General features: G+C 39.7%; 1 protein-coding gene across 1 annotated transcript; it reads right to left on the minus strand.

Moving 5' to 3' along the window:
* Positions 1–8,796: 8,796 nt before the first annotated feature.
* On the minus strand, positions 8,797–12,108 carry LOC146390104 (uncharacterized). Its single transcript, XM_084918069.1, has 6 exons — positions 12,066–12,108; positions 11,598–11,858; positions 11,265–11,510; positions 10,703–10,852; positions 10,475–10,515; positions 8,797–8,862 (listed from the first exon to the last, which is right to left on the minus strand). Exons 1-6 carry the CDS (start codon positions 12,106–12,108, stop codon positions 8,797–8,799), a joined length of 807 nt encoding a protein of 268 aa, XP_084774195.1.
* Positions 12,109–15,556: the final 3,448 nt, after the last annotated feature.

Below are 15,556 nucleotides of genomic sequence, written 5' to 3' on the forward strand. Positions count from 1 at the left end.
CAGATAACCAAAGTAATATCAGAGTTTTCTTTACCTCTGTCACACTAACCTAAAATAATACTATTGTATATATATATATATACATATATATATATATATATATATATATATATATATATATATATATATATATATATATATATATATATATATATATATATATAATATAGTCACTGTTGGATACTGTAGTCACTGTCACTACCAACAGAGCACTACATAAAATAACGTTTGTGATCCAAGGTGTGGCAGCAGAGGAGGAATGGCTCACCATTTGTGACTGTCTGGATGTGAATTCACATTTTGAGTGTCTAAATGGACAGTTTGAAAAGAGAGAAGAGTTGATCTTCTCAAATCTTTGACTATACTGAAAGTAACTGAAATTTTACTGCTTCATATTCAAAGAACTGCAGTCTTTTTGAAACAGTATTACGAGAACCTGCATCTTTAGCAAAAGAAAAAAGTTTCTGACACTGTCTTTTTTTTTTAACAGAACAGTCCCAGTGGCAGCAGCAGCAAAGCAAGCATGCAACTAGAAGGACCTAAACCCCCTCAGGCGAGGTCTTATGTCAGTGTGAAAATAGCTGATTGAACAATAAATAAGCTCGTAGGTTTTTGAGATGTTTAATATCTTATGTAATCATGAAATATAAACCTTTACCTTTCTGACACTGTCAATGAAAACTGAAAATGTGTGAGCTTTATAAAGAGTTGAAGTATGATTGATGAGCTATGCACATACCAGTGATTTGGTCTGAGGGCCACTTCATGCTTTACATCTCTGCAAGGGTTAAAAAGTTATAAATTAATTAAATGTGCAATTAATTAAAAAAGGCCACATGCTCTACATACATTAATGCAAGTAGGCAAATAGAGTTGATTTTTTTTTAAGCTTTAATCTCAGCTGTTGGCAGTAGTCAAAAATAAAAATGTCCTTACAGCTAAGGGGTAACTTGTAATTATGTCTTAATGCATGCTCAATCATCCAGGTAAGTAGATCCCAAAAGGTGGACTCAGTTTATCTGGATGTAGCGTTTTCAGTGGGAGAAATGTTTCTTCACTCATCCAAGCAACTTCTTCAGTCTCAGCTGACTGCAGGTTTCCACCAAAATTATAAACAGTACAATGCACAATGCCTGAAACTAGCACCACTGGCAAACAATAGGCTGTGATGCCAGTTTCTTGATCATTAATATGTACATTTTCTTAACTACTGATCAACAATCACTGCTCAACGACCATTGGTCAGTGGCCATTTGTATCATTCACAGGGAGTTGGGGAATCCACAAAAATACATAGAACCAGCTGCTTAATGAACGGGTGAGACAAAAAATGTTTCCATCGATGTGCAGAGAGGAGCGTATCTCACAGAGACTTAAACTTCTAGATGAGAATATTTTTCAAAAGGTATTTGAATTGAGTGAGGAGGCTCATTTAGCAGTGCAGTCTAAGACCAGGCATCAAAGGATAGTTTGAATTACTTGTTGTGCTTTGGAAACCACAGCAAAATACAGAAAATGTCTCCTCATTCCACATATTTCACAAACAAGGGTCAGTACTAAAGGCAGAAACGTGTGTGCCACGGCTCCCAGTTTCACCCCTTCCGCCCACCTTTACATGGAAGAAGTGAAAAATACGGCTCTTTTAGCTACCCTGGAACACCACCAAGTCATCAGTTCAGGCATGTGGATGACACCTGGGTGAAAATCAAATCTTAGGACATACCACAATTTGCTGATCACATTAACTCGGTGGACCAACACAGCAAATTCTCCAGTGAAGATATGAAAAGTGGCAAGTTAGCCTTTGTAGATTTTAGAGTTATAATTACAAGTTACCCCTTAGCTGTAGAGACATTTTTATTTTTGACTACTGCCAACAGCTGAGATTAAAGCTTAAAAAAAATCAACTCTATTTGCCTACTTGCATTAATGTATGTAGAGCATGTGGCTTTTTTTTTAAAACTAATTATGCATTAATTAATTTATAAATGCATTAATTATATCTTTAAATTGAAGACACATTATATTTGCACAAAATTGCAAATATAGAGCTCCTGTTTTATGCTTTTCACAAATGAACAAATGTAAGGTAGAAATTCAGATCGTTTTCTTTGGCTTTATTTAAGATAAGTTTTAGAATGAAATAAGACACCACTTATTTTGTCTGTGTATACCCAGACAAAATAAGTGGTGTCTCTAATAGACTTTAACTTGAAGTCAGTTAAAGTCGTGCTCAGTATCAGACTTGGCAGTTATATTTCATTGCTGACCACAACCTCGGTGGGTCTGTTGTGTAATAAGTAATGTGACACTTTGGCATTAGCAGTTGACCACAATGGGTGCTTTTAAAAGCTGCAGCAGCACTTTTCTTTTAACAGCATACATACTTATTCATACATACATGTGTAAAAATGGAATGATCGAACACTTTGTTTAAACTTCAACTTCTAAATATCACGCTGGTACCTTTGCTTGTATTCAAGCAAAGGCTTACATATACTTATGACCACACAGTAATGGCAAATAGCTGTATCTGACAGAAAAAAAGAAAACATATAACAATTTATAGACATGTAGACAAACCTGAGATGACAATGTACAGCTTGGTTAATTACTAGAACAATATGTGATAAAACTGAGTTATATTTTTGTTTTCACTCTCCTTCAGATGTGATTATTTCTTCAGCTCTCTCTCTCTGCAACCTGTGAGACACACAAAAGAAGTGTAGAAGAAAAAATGTAAGATAGATGACAAGAAAACTCTTTATTGTCATTGCACAATCATACATAGTAGAATAGTACAATGAAACTGGAATACTGTCCCAAGTTGGCACTACATACAACATGGCACAACATGACACAACACAACGCAACACAACACAACACAACACAGTAACTTTATTTAAAAGAAGAAGAAGTGCATGTGTATTGTTGTGTATTATTATTGTTATTGTTGTTTCCTCCCCAAAACGTCCAGGGAGGTAGACAATCAGGTCAGCTGTTTGCATTGATTAGGAGTATTGCCCTGTTGTAAAAGCTGTACTTGAGTCTCTTCGTCTGAGACCTCAGCAGCCTTAATCTCCTGCCAGACAGCAGCAGCTTAAACCCGGTGTCCTGGGTGTGTACAGTCCAGTAGGATGCTGCGTGCCCTCTTGAGACAATTAGTGCTGTACAGGTCCTTCAGGTAGGGAAGAGGATTTCCAATTATTTTTGGGGGCCATATTAATGACTGTCTCAAGTGCTTTTTTGTGTGCTGGAGAACCACACACCGATGCAATATGTCAGCACACTTTCCATGGAGCAGCGGTAGAAGACGATCAGCAGCTCCTTCTTCAGGTCCATTTTTCTGAGGATTCTCAGAAAGTGGAGACACTGTTGGGCCTTCTTTAAAACCACTGAGGTGTTTGAGCTCCTTTGGAGGTCTGTGTCTATGTGCACACCCAGGAACTTAAAACTGGACACCCTTAACACACACTCTCTGTTGATGCTTAAAAGCTGCAGTGAATACTTCCACCTTCTGAAGTCGACTACCAGTTTTTTTTTCTTGGTGATATTGAGGTCCAGGTTGTTGTCTACACAACAGTCTGACAGTGTCTAACCTTCAGCTCTGTTTGCTGTCTCGTCTCCCCCAGAGATGATCCCCACCATGGTGGTATCAATTTAACGACTGTGTTGTCTGGGTGGGAATTAACACAGTCATGTGTGTACAGAGCATACAGTAGGGGACTTAGCCTTAACCCTGACTCTCCACAAGGTGGTGTACTGAGGGCTGGGGAAAGATGGGGCTCCTCTCTAACTCTCTCTACATAGTCTGAGAGGAAGTCTCTGAACCAGCGGCAGGTGGTAGAAGGTAAGACCAATATCCAGCAGTTTCACTATTAGTCTGTTCGGGAGTATCGTTTAAAAGCAGAGCTAAAGTCATCAAAGAGCAGCCTGGTGTAATGCCCCTGTTGTTTCAGGTGAGAGATGGTGGTGTACAATGGCATCTTCAGTTTATCTGTTAGCTTTGTATGCAAACTGGAGTGGGTCGAGTGTGGGTGGCAGGCAGGACGTGATGTGACGTCAGACCAGTTTCTCGAAACACTCTCGAAACTGGTAGGTAGTTGTTGAGGCTGCTAATGTTGGTCCTCTTTGGCTGCCTCTGGTCCCTTCACCGCAAAGTGTGCAAAGAATGGTTCAGCTCCTCCGCAAGCTTAGCGTTGCCATTTAGTCAACGTGGTATTGCAAGGTTTGTAGTTGGCAAAGTGCTGAAATCCCTGCCATACCTGTTGTGAGTTGTTGTTGCGGAAGTGGTCTTCAATACTCCTCTTGCACGCTGCCTTGGCCTCTCTGATACCTCTGTTCAGCTCAGATCTGGCTGCACTGAACTGCATACCATCACCCGATCTAAAAGCGGCGCCACGTTGCTTCAGCAGGACCTGGACCTTTTTATGAATATTATGTTCTGGCTGATCCCACTTGTGGTCAGACGCTTTAGGGGGCACTAATATGAATAGTAGCGGCCATCTGAGCATCCCTGAATCTAGTACCTGTTGTCATCTCCTTTTGGTCACCTGACCTCCCCCGGTGTTGCAGGTAGGAGCTGCATACATGTCAGGGCTGCCTTAGCCTGAGTTGGGAGTTCTGGTGTTGACCCACGGATTACCTTCCTTAAGCCCCCATCGTGGCTGATATGTGTTGATTTGGTGCAATGTGTACACTATCCTGCTCGGTGGTAAACCAATGTTGTTTATAGGTCGTAGCTGCAGAAGCCTCCTATGAGCAACTCTGTTCATAAACCGAGTGATTCAGATTAATTGGTACGTAACTCTGATCTGTCACAATCTGTCTTTTATTGCTTGTTTTTTTTATTTATGTATTGCAGGGAATGTGGACCTTAGCGGGCAGCCAGTAGCTTTACAGCGGGGCCGCTTTGGCTTTTCTAAGCTACGTTGACAGAGGTGCTGCTGCTTTGCCTTTCCCTGTCTGTTTCCGTTTGCGAGGCTTCTTTTTCTCTGCTGCTGCCAGCCTATTAGGAGGGGATGTCAGCTACATACACACCTCTCACGGGAGCTGGCTGGCGTGCATGTTAATGGACTTAATTATTCAATTAGAGTAATCAGGTGGACGACCATTTGGAGTAACTCCGTCTGCTCCACATCCAAGGTTTAATTTAGTTTGTTGTATGCCTGGCTCTCTTTTGTCTTGATTTGTAATTTTGTTTTTTTTGACACCACTGGTAGGATGCCCTTTTTCTAGCTGCGGATCACCAGTTTATTCCCGCAGTTGGGCTAACCCAAGTGTTTGCATATTAGTTTTTTTGGTTTTATTATAATTTTCTTTGTTTCTTTTATTCCGATGCAGAGGGCCTGACATGGAGGAGACTGAGGTGCCTTGGTGGTGGGATCCTTTGAGTATTACCATTGAGTTTCCATTGTTTTTTTTTATTGTTTCTCTGTGTGGCATCCCTGTCTCCACCACACTGGTAAGCATCCACTCTGAATACTTTTTAGAATACTTGTATATTGATATGTCTGCTTGTTCTTTTATAAGTTGTTTTACATAATTATTAATAAATTGTCAATCTGTTTTATCATTGAACCATGTCTCTGTAGTGAGTATAACGGGTCTGAGTGTCTTCCTGGTAACTAGTCTTACTTCTGTCCAGTATTCTCTGGGTGAAATTCCCAGGGTGGCGTTGTCTGTTAAACTGTGAAGAGTATTTATTCCATCTCCACCTCCTGCTGCCACAAACTTGGAGTTTGTCGACAGGATATACTCTTTAAAAACAGAGATTTTATTGTTTTATTGTTATCTGGTGTAAAATAAACTGTTTCTTTTAATTTGTTCTGTACAGGATAAAGGCAAAGCAGCAGCTAATTTGGTGTGGGATTCCACAGCTGTCTTACAGAGATGGAGGAAGAGTTGCAGGAACTCAGGGATTTGATTGCACAACTTAAAGCAGACAATGAGAGGCTGTGTCAGGAGAGGGCTGTTGGGTTAGGTACTAGTGCTACACCTTCTACTTCCACTATGTCATCTGTTAACCCTCCAATTGCTAGTGTATCTGTTGCAGAGAGACTAGTTTTTGTGCCCCATGACAGGAAATGCCCTATGTTTAGAGGAAAGTCAGGTAAAGGATTGAATGAATGGCTGGAGGAAATAGAAGCTTGTGCTAGGGCACATCATTTGTCTGTGGCTAATAAGAAGCATAGACACAAGCAATTCTGTCCTTCTGTCTATGGCATTCAGTATGGGATCCATAGCGGTCCTTCTGGAACAGCCCAGTCCACCCATCTGTCTGAGATGAGTAAGAGATGAAGGAATTGTTAAAGTGCCAGCAGGAGCAGCTTAATCACCTCACTCAGAGCATTGCTTGATTGCAGGCCCCCCATCAAACGACTTGTTCAGGACAGAGCGTTTCCATTATATGCAGATGCTGTCAGCAACCTGGACACTTTGCTTGAGAGTGTGATGGGGAATGTGTTCCTCGCACCCGACCTCCTTCACAGGCCCCTCTGCATAATCGCAGGCACTCGCAGGTGAGGTGTCTGTTGGCTCAAGGGACGTTTCCAATGGTCCAGAGGCAGGCTCCAAATTAGTTTCATCCTGTCCGCATATAGATGTGGATATGGGCGGTATAAAAGTACCTTGTTTGGTTGATACGGGGTCCATGGTGTCTACCATTACTGAAAGCTTTTTCCGCCAGCATTTTGAGTCCTGTGGTCAAGAGCGTCTCCAAGCTTGTTATTGGTTGCGGCTTAAAGCGGCTAATGGCTTGTCTCTTCCCTACCTTGGCTATATAGAGCTAGGTGTAGAGCTCTGTGGTAAGTTTATTCCACAGTATGGCATGTTGATCGTTAAAGATCCTCCAGGTGCATTAGGGATGAATGTTATTTGGAAATGTTACCACAAGCTTTTTGGGAAACATGGTGAAGCATTGTTTAGTCTGGGCTCTGTCACAGAGGCCCCTAAACCCCATGTCCATGCACTACAAAAGTGCCATGATGTTAGTAATAATAATAATAAATAATAATAAGATCAGTGATAATAGGATCAGATGGAAGGAATTGATTTGTCTAAACTGTCAGCAGAGGAACAGGAGTAGGTGAGGTCTCTCCTTAAGAAATACAGCTCGGTCTTTTCTGCTTACGAGACTGACTTGGGTTGCACTAACTTGATCTCCCATGACATGACTGCTTGGGGTGGCTGTGTCAGTGCACCCCCAGGCAGCTGTGGCTACAATGTAGCTTGCCATCACCAGTGTGTGAATGTGTGTGTGACTGAATGTAGTGTAACGCGCTTTGGGGTCCTTAGGGAGTAAGTAAAGCGCTACACAAATGCAGGAAATTTACCATTTGGAGATGATGTCCCCGTGAGGCAGCGTTATAGGCGCATCCCCCCTTCTGAATGTGAGGTTGTGAAAGAGCATATTAACCAGTTACTAGGGGCGCAGGTGATTAGAGAGAGTAGCAGCCCCTATGCTTCTCCCATTGTGCTCGTTAAGAAAAAGGATGGCAGCCCGCGCAAAACAAGGAAAGATGCATTCCACCTGCTGCACATTGAGGAATCCCTAGATGCTCTGACTGGTGCCTGTTGATTTTCCACCATGGATTTAGCCAGTGGCTACAATCAGGTCCCAGTTACAGAAGAGGATAGGCCCAAGACTGCGTTCTGCACTCCCTTTGGGTTATTTGAATGGAACCAAATGCCGTTTGGGCTCTTTAATGCGCCTAGCACCTTCCAGAGACTAATGCTATGCATTTTTGGTGATCAACAATGCCAGTCTCTGCTTCTCTATCTTGATGACATTGTAATCTTCTCATCAACAGTACAGCAATGTCTTGAGCGACTGTATGTAGTGCTAGGTCAGCTCCAGCTGGAGGTTTAAAAGTTTAAAAGCAAAGCTTGGTAAATCTGCCTTTTTCTAGCGGGCGGTTTGCTACTTGGGCCACGTCATCTCTGATCAGGGTGTTTCCACAGACCCTAGCAAGGTAGAAGCAGTGGCTAACTGCACCCCCCCTAAGACTGTTTCGGAACTGGAACTGCAAGCTCAATAGCCGAATCCAGAATTAATGACTGCCGCCAAGTCTCTGTACAATGCTGCTGTCCTGTACATACTTTTGTTGGTTATGGACCTGACGTTTGAGAGGAAGATACTTGGAAGCAGTGGCTTAAATCGTTGTTTTGTTAGCCATACTAGCAGGCTTACCCTGCAGACAAACTTTTGCCTTCTTTGTTTACATTTCTTCTTTGGCTTGCCGCTGGGAAGAACCAATCACGGAGACCCTGGAGTTCTTATTACTTCCTCCGGAATGCCGTGGAATTGGTGATATGCTATGCAATGAATATTACTTCAGACTAATTCCAAATTCAGAAGGTCTTGATGACTGTAAGTTGACTCTACTCAATGTATAGTAATAGAAAACACATGCACCCACACATATATCGGTATAAAAAGTAAAAAACAAAGCACCAAACGTGAGGAGCAGTGAGCCGCTGCATCTGTGCGCGCCACCATCTTTGCTCATACATGTAAAATATAGAATAGGAAAAAAAATGACTATGGTGCATATTCCACACCAATATTCACTTCTTTGAGGAGTTCCCAAAAAATATGTTCAGTGTGAAACATTAGTGAAATCAGAGTTTTACATATGCAAATCTAGGAGTGAGTGATATGTGTGAAAAAGTATAAATATTCCATGTATGAAGTTGTCAATTTTACCAATCCTTAACGGATGCCTTAATGCAGCACATAAGGCATCCATGTCCATAGTTTTACCTTTTGTTTAGTAGAATAGAAGGAATCCACTGCTACGGGTTGCTGGGGACCTGCTGAAGACATTGCTCTGCTGGTTCCTGCTTCTGCTTGGACGAATGCTACAATTAAATAAATTGGTAGACAAGAAATTTTACATAAAAAAAAACAATTTTTTTTTAGTTCATTAACAATTACTTGGTGATGTTTCTGATTGTCACGTTCCTAGGTCTGTGACCCAGTTTTTGATTTTGTAGTATTATATTTCTTAGTCTGTGGTTTCTTCTTGGTTCACGTTTGTTAGTATTTTGGTTTGGTTTGGTTTCTGTTTCTAGTTCTTAGGTTTTGGTTTCCTCTGCTCCTCATGTCACTCTGGTCCCTGTGCTCCCTCTGTTTTGTGTCGCTGAGTCTGTGTCTGTAAGTTCAGTCTGTGGGTTTCCTGTTTTACTTTAAAGGTCTGTGTCCTTTGCCCAAGTAGGTTCACCTGCGTCTATATTGTGTATTTGCCTTTGCTTCCTGTCGGTCCGTCTGTGTATTCATGCATTTCATTCTCCATGTTGCCCTGCATCTCTGCTCTCTGTCTCCTGCATTTCAGGTTTGTTAGTTTGGTTTGTTGTTCCTTAGTTTTTCCAGTTCAGGTTTCCCTTAGTTTCTGTTTATGCCATGCCCACTTCTGTTTGTGTCCTCACCTTTGTAAATAAACACTCACTCGCATCAAGCCGGTGCCTGCATTTTGGGTCCATCTCTCATCTCCGCACGGTTTGCATTGCAACCCATGACACTGATGTCTCAGTGCTATCATGGGCATGCCTTTTTATCACAATTAATATTACCTTGTAGTTGAGCGTCACCAAGGCCTAATTGTTAGTAAATACAGGTCAATGCATCTTCATATAGTAAGGAAGTAATAGTAATATGTTGCTATATTATTCATATAGTAATATAGTAATGAAGCAGGATAGTGGGGATAATAAGCACAGCAATATTAGTGATGATGATCCCTGTTTGTTTTTTAATGTATTCATTAACATTTTGGGAAAAACTGAAATTCAATTTTAGAAAGAAAATCGATGTCATTCCTAGATGGGCCCATTATGTAAGGCGATGGCATACGGAACACTGAGCTAACTAAAAACTTCCTTTACGAATTGAATTTTTGCTGCTTGCCTGATAATTTGACAACAATATCAGTTGTGCTAGTTTTGATCCTGCCTTTGCACAAAACCAAGATTTTACACTTTACAGTTCTGAACATTTTTTGTTAGATTTTTTAATGTCTTGTACTATACTACTCCATTATATATTACTTTGTTGTTTGTGTTGTCCAATGGTAAAATTCTTATTTTGCATTTTCTTCTCCTGCAGTAGTGTACTTTATGAGACAGTTAATGCTAGTCACTGAATGTTATTGTTAAAAAAAACAATTGGGTTACATTTAAAGTTAATTTTGAAACAGAATGCATGTCTGAAGATGAACTTCACATTTTGAGACGTATGAGACACAGTTCGTGTCTAAAAGAAGAGGTTTAAAATTGTATCTAAGTGGTTTCCATTTGGGGCGTAAGTTTTGGATGCTCAAATTATCACTCGCATCTATATATTACATACAAAAATATTACATACACGTCTAACAAAGATACAAACAACACCACAAGAGAAAACAAAAAAAAATCCTTTCGACAGAAGTAATTTTGTGCTACTGTTGTTGAGTAAAGAACCCTCCGTCTCTCTTACAGCAGCATATGTTGCTCTGCCTGCATCCACTGTGTCGGCCTCTATGAAGATTAAAGAAATAAATGACAAAATAATTTTTAATTTGCTTTTTAAACACATATAAAAGGTATAAATGGTTTTTTTTTGGTTCAAGCCAATTAGTTTATGACATTCACTTTTATTTTTTAAAAAGTTGTTTAAAGTTTTTTTAAAAAAAATAATAATAGAAATAATAATAATTGTCATTACCTCTCTTACAGCAAGCTTTACAAATGTGATATAGTCCCACTACCACCAACAGGGCACTAACTAAAATGGTAGAAATGATCCGTGTGGCAGCAGAGGAAAAATGGCACGCCTCTTCGTCTGGATTAGATTTCGAATTTTTATTTTGAGACTCTAAATGGTGGTTAGAAAAAACAGGAAGGTTTAAATGAGACAAGAATGGTAAACCATCAAAAGTTAATTTTCGCTTCTTCATAATGACATTAAAAATCTTTCCAATGAAATTAAAGCTTCTAAAACACCACACACCTGTTTTAGTTATTGAAATCTGCAATTTAGGTTTGGAAGCTGGAAAGTTATCAGTATTCAAAAAATTTACACACACACATTCACACCCATTCATACTCCGAAGCATGCATTGAAGATCTACTTAAAAACAGACTGTGGAAGGGAGGAATGAAACCACCAACCTTCCGACCAGCAGATAACCTGCTCTTACCTCCAGAGCAACAGCCCCCCCAAAATCAACTGTCATTCATATAATATGTATGTCTAAATCTTATCTTAAAACATCTCAGTGTCTCACCTGTGATGTTCAGCCAGCTCTCTGGTGATTCTCCAACTCCTGAGATGCTACACTTGTAATGTCCTTCATCTGACTTGGAAACTCTCTGGATGGTCATGTTTCCTGTGGAGGTTTTATGGATGGAACGTCTATTTTTGTAGAACTCAGCTTTGAAGTTGGAGGAAGGAATTTTGTTTCTACAGCTCAGAGTCACAGTTTCTTCCATCAACGCAGGAACAGCAGGACTCTCCAGGATCACAGGACCAGCTAAATGAGGTGCATTTGATAATTAAATACATGAAATTAAATTCTATTAAAATGAATGTCATAAAAGTTTTGTTTATTCAAATATACCAGTGACAGAGAGGCTGATAATGTTGCTTCTTCTCCGTCCTTCAGTCTCATACCAGTACTCTCCACTGTTGTCTGCATAAACAATTTGAATGGAGCAGGATGATCCTGTTGGTGTCCTCTTGTTAGTTTTACTACATGATTTTATTTTTCCTTTGAATTTATGCAAAACTTCACAATAATCGACTCCTTCACAGTGAAATGTTACTGATTCATATTCAAAGAACTGCAATCTGTTTGGAACAACACGAAGAGAAACTGCATCTGAAACAAAGAAAAAAGAAAGACTCAGTTTACTAAGTTTTACTACTAAAACTGCCATACTGCACTTAATCAGTGAACAAATAAAACAGTAAATAAAACAATAACAAATATCACAGAAACAGTTCTTTCTCTCAGTTTTTCTGCTAAATTCCTTATTTATCAAAAATGTGAACTTTGATATCAAAAAATCAAACCGTTAGTACTCACCAACTTTCTGATCCTGCACATCCAGATGAATCATGATGGCCATCACTGAAGAGAGATTAAAGAGGTACAGATTAACTAAAACATGTACTGTAAAATTTTTAAATGAACTAAAAGTTCAAAAGTATTATTACATCTTATAAGTCCACAAAAATACAATAGCCTACTTTTCTAACCTAAAATATAAAACAAAGTAAACTGTCATATTTTTAATCAGAATGAATAACCTATATTTTATAATAATGTAGAAATAGAGAAAGTACTCACACAGTTTGATGCGGAGAGCGCTGATCCCCATGTCGTCTTGATGTAGACTGAAGGCTTAACAGTCGTGAGCAGTGGTGTCTGTTTGCCACTAAAAGTATTTTAATATCAATTAAAAAGCATCTAGTTTTAGAAAAGCTGTTTCCAAAGAAGCTGAGTGTCTTTTGTGTCAAGTCAAGCCTCACTGTTTCAGTTCCCCGTCAGTGGGCGGAACAACAACCAGTTCAGACAAATGCTGTGTTTGATGCAGCTTGTAGACTGGTTCCTGTTTCCTGTGCTTGGTGAACTGTGCTTATTTATGTCACAGAACTACTGAACATTTAATCCTCTTCTAGGGGTACTAAGCCCACTCAGGGAAAGGCATTAAAGCTATTTTCTCTTACAGGACAGTAAATGGCATATATAATAATGCCACTCTGACATAATTCATTCTTATATTGATCTGCCCAGTGATTTGTTCATGTGTGATATTTGCCATATCTGCTTAAAATGTGTTGATCTAGTGTCAACAAGCAATAAAAACATCACTTTAATGGTAGTGTAAAACATGAACATTTATTTAGTCTTTGTCACTGAAGGGTACTCCATTGTGATGCTATATGATAAGAGAAAGTAATGACTATGGACTACATAAACAGTCTTAAAGAGATATAGAGTTGGTTGTGTGTTGCAAATGCTAATAAAAACTTGTAAAAAATGTTGAATGTTTTTATCTTTTTTAACACAAAAGAAAGTTAATCAGATAAAATGTGGGGGAAAGAAATTCTATTGAAGTATGTAATGCTGAAAATATTGTGATTTAAAAAAAATAAAAAAGTAAAAAATCATTAAATTTGAAATAACATCTATAAAACAATGCCTTTTTATGCCTAAATTTACTTTAAATGTTAATAGAGCCCTTTCCTCTTTAAAATATCTGCAATCTCCTCAGAAAACCAATGTATCTGAGAACAATACAGTTTGTCTATATAGAAGCTGAAACAAATGGCTTCATCATGCAACACACAGTGAGACTATCACATGGTGGCTTCTTCATTAGGTACTATACACTTTTCTAGTTACATGTTTGACCCACTTTTGCCAACAGAACAGTTTTATTCCATTCTGATTCTGTCACGAACAGGTTGCGCAGCAGGCGTAATTGGGGTCAAATGCAGACTTATAGGTAGGACATTAACAAAAAAGCACAGCTTTGTCTGCTAAATGGAAAAAAACAATAAAAAACTAGACTCGGAAATATAGGAACCAAACACACGGGGAGGCACACAGAGAAAAATACTGCCATGAAGGAGAATGTGACACAGGACAGAGGTAGACTCAGACCTAAATACACAAAAAGGTAACGAGGAAGGTAGAAACACACGGGCAACACAGCTGACACAAATTAGACCTGAGACGGTAAGGAAAGCAAAACTGAAAACACAAACCCAGGACACGGACTGTCAAAGTAAAACAGGAAACATGGTGAGACACAGACTGTGACAACCAGACATGCAGACATGAAACACATGACCGACTGGGGAGAACACAAGAGGGACACATGAACAGGGGAATAAAACATAGACACTCCTAAGAGGGCAAGGGAAAGTGAGAGGAGAACAGAAAGAAGAGGGAAAGGGCGAGGGAACCCGAGAGAGCATGAGAGGGAGAGAGAGACCTGACATGCTGGGAAATATGGACACACAAGATAGGCAGGGGGAACATGGAATGTCACACATGGGAAACCAGACAAAAGAACTCACACAAACACCTGCAAACACAGACGCACAGGAAGGGACACAGAAGACAAAGAGACAAGGGGAGCATTAGGGTTTTTTTTTCATATAAAGCAAACATCATTCTTTATCATTTTTTATATAACAACATCAAGTAAAACTTGCTTAACAGCGCCTACCCGGTACAAAGATAACAGCACACAGTTGTCATCAACAGTTTGTTATGCAACTGCAACATTCAGTTCTGTTACAAGGATTACAACAGTTAGAATCTCATAGAGAAACATAGCTGAGTGCATGCCAGAAAGCACTCAAATAGCTAACTAGTATTAGCTTAGCATGCTAACCAAAAATGCTACTCATGAATAAAGTTACTATTGATGCACGAAAATGCCTGTAACTTTCAGGGCACATGTTAGTACTGCTTACAATAAAAATACATATTGACAATTACCACTGTGAGAATGTTTTCACTAATATAGATACAAAATTGACAACAGCATTGCTCACGTGCACCTAACTCCAGTTTGGGATTATTTTCCTTTGCTCAGGAATGCACTGTGCAGCGATTTGGAACCTTAACAATGCAGTTGCGTTATTTGTCCTCCAGGTGGCTCTAACTATTCATAAAGCACATCAATTATGTAGAAATTCATTAAGCTTTTTTGTAACTCTGTTATACCTGCAGTGTTAGAGCTCTAATGGGTTGATATGGTACTATAAGGTTATTAATAATAATAATGGATTGGATTTATATAGCGCTTTTCAAGGCACCCAAAGTGCTTTACAATGCCACTATTCATTCACTCTCGCATTCACACACTGGTGGAGGCAAGCTACGGTTGTAGCCACAGCTGCCCTGGGGCAGACTGACAGAAGCGAGGCTGCCATATCGCGCCATCGGCCCCTCTGGCCAACACCAGTAGGGTAAAGAGTCTTGCCCAAGGACACAACAACCAGGACTGAGAGCCCGGGTATCGAACCGGCGACCTTCCGGTTATAGATACGCTTCCCAACCCCCTGAGCCACGGTCGATAAGATGGGGCCTGATTATTTAAGACCTCTAATGTGAGGAGCAGGATTTTGAATTCAATTCTCGATTTAACAGGGAGCCAATGAAGGGAACCCAATATAGGAGAAATATGCTCTTTCTTTCTAGTCCCTGTCAGTACTCTTTCTGCAGCATTTTGGATTAACTGAAGGCTTTTCAGGGAGTTTTTATAATATAATAATAATAATATTGTGTAAGTGTTAGACCCTGTAGGTAAATTACTCCTAAAGTTTTGTCTTTGGGATGAACCAGTTTTTGCCTTAGTGTACACATTCTCATTCTACTAAGACAGTTCTTCCTAGAGTGTCCACTGACATTTCGATACAAAGCGATGCAAGTGAATGTTGCATTTTGCTGATGTTGAACCTGACCTCTGTTAATCAACACATCTTGCTTGATAGGCTGAATATTTCAGTCCATTAAGAAAAAGTGTCTTCGGATCTGCTTTAGGGTGGTTTGCATGT

Source organism: Perissodus microlepis, chromosome 3, assembly GCF_051167445.1.
Source record: "Perissodus microlepis isolate ML-2025 ecotype Zambia chromosome 3, ASM5116744v1, whole genome shotgun sequence".
Taxonomy (NCBI): domain Eukaryota; kingdom Metazoa; phylum Chordata; class Actinopteri; order Cichliformes; family Cichlidae; genus Perissodus; species Perissodus microlepis.

Coding starts and splice junctions, on each gene's coding strand:
- LOC146390104 (XM_084918069.1), bottom strand. CDS start 12,108: ATGGCCATCATGATTCATCTGGATGTGCAGGATCAGAAAGTTG. Junction 10,516..10,702: donor TAAAGCTTGCTGTAAGAGAG/GTAATGACAATT, acceptor TAATCTTCATAG/AGGCCGACACAGTGGATGCA. Junction 8,863..10,474: donor GCAGAGCAACATATGCTGCT/GTAAGAGAGACG, acceptor ATTTAATTGTAG/CATTCGTCCAAGCAGAAGCA.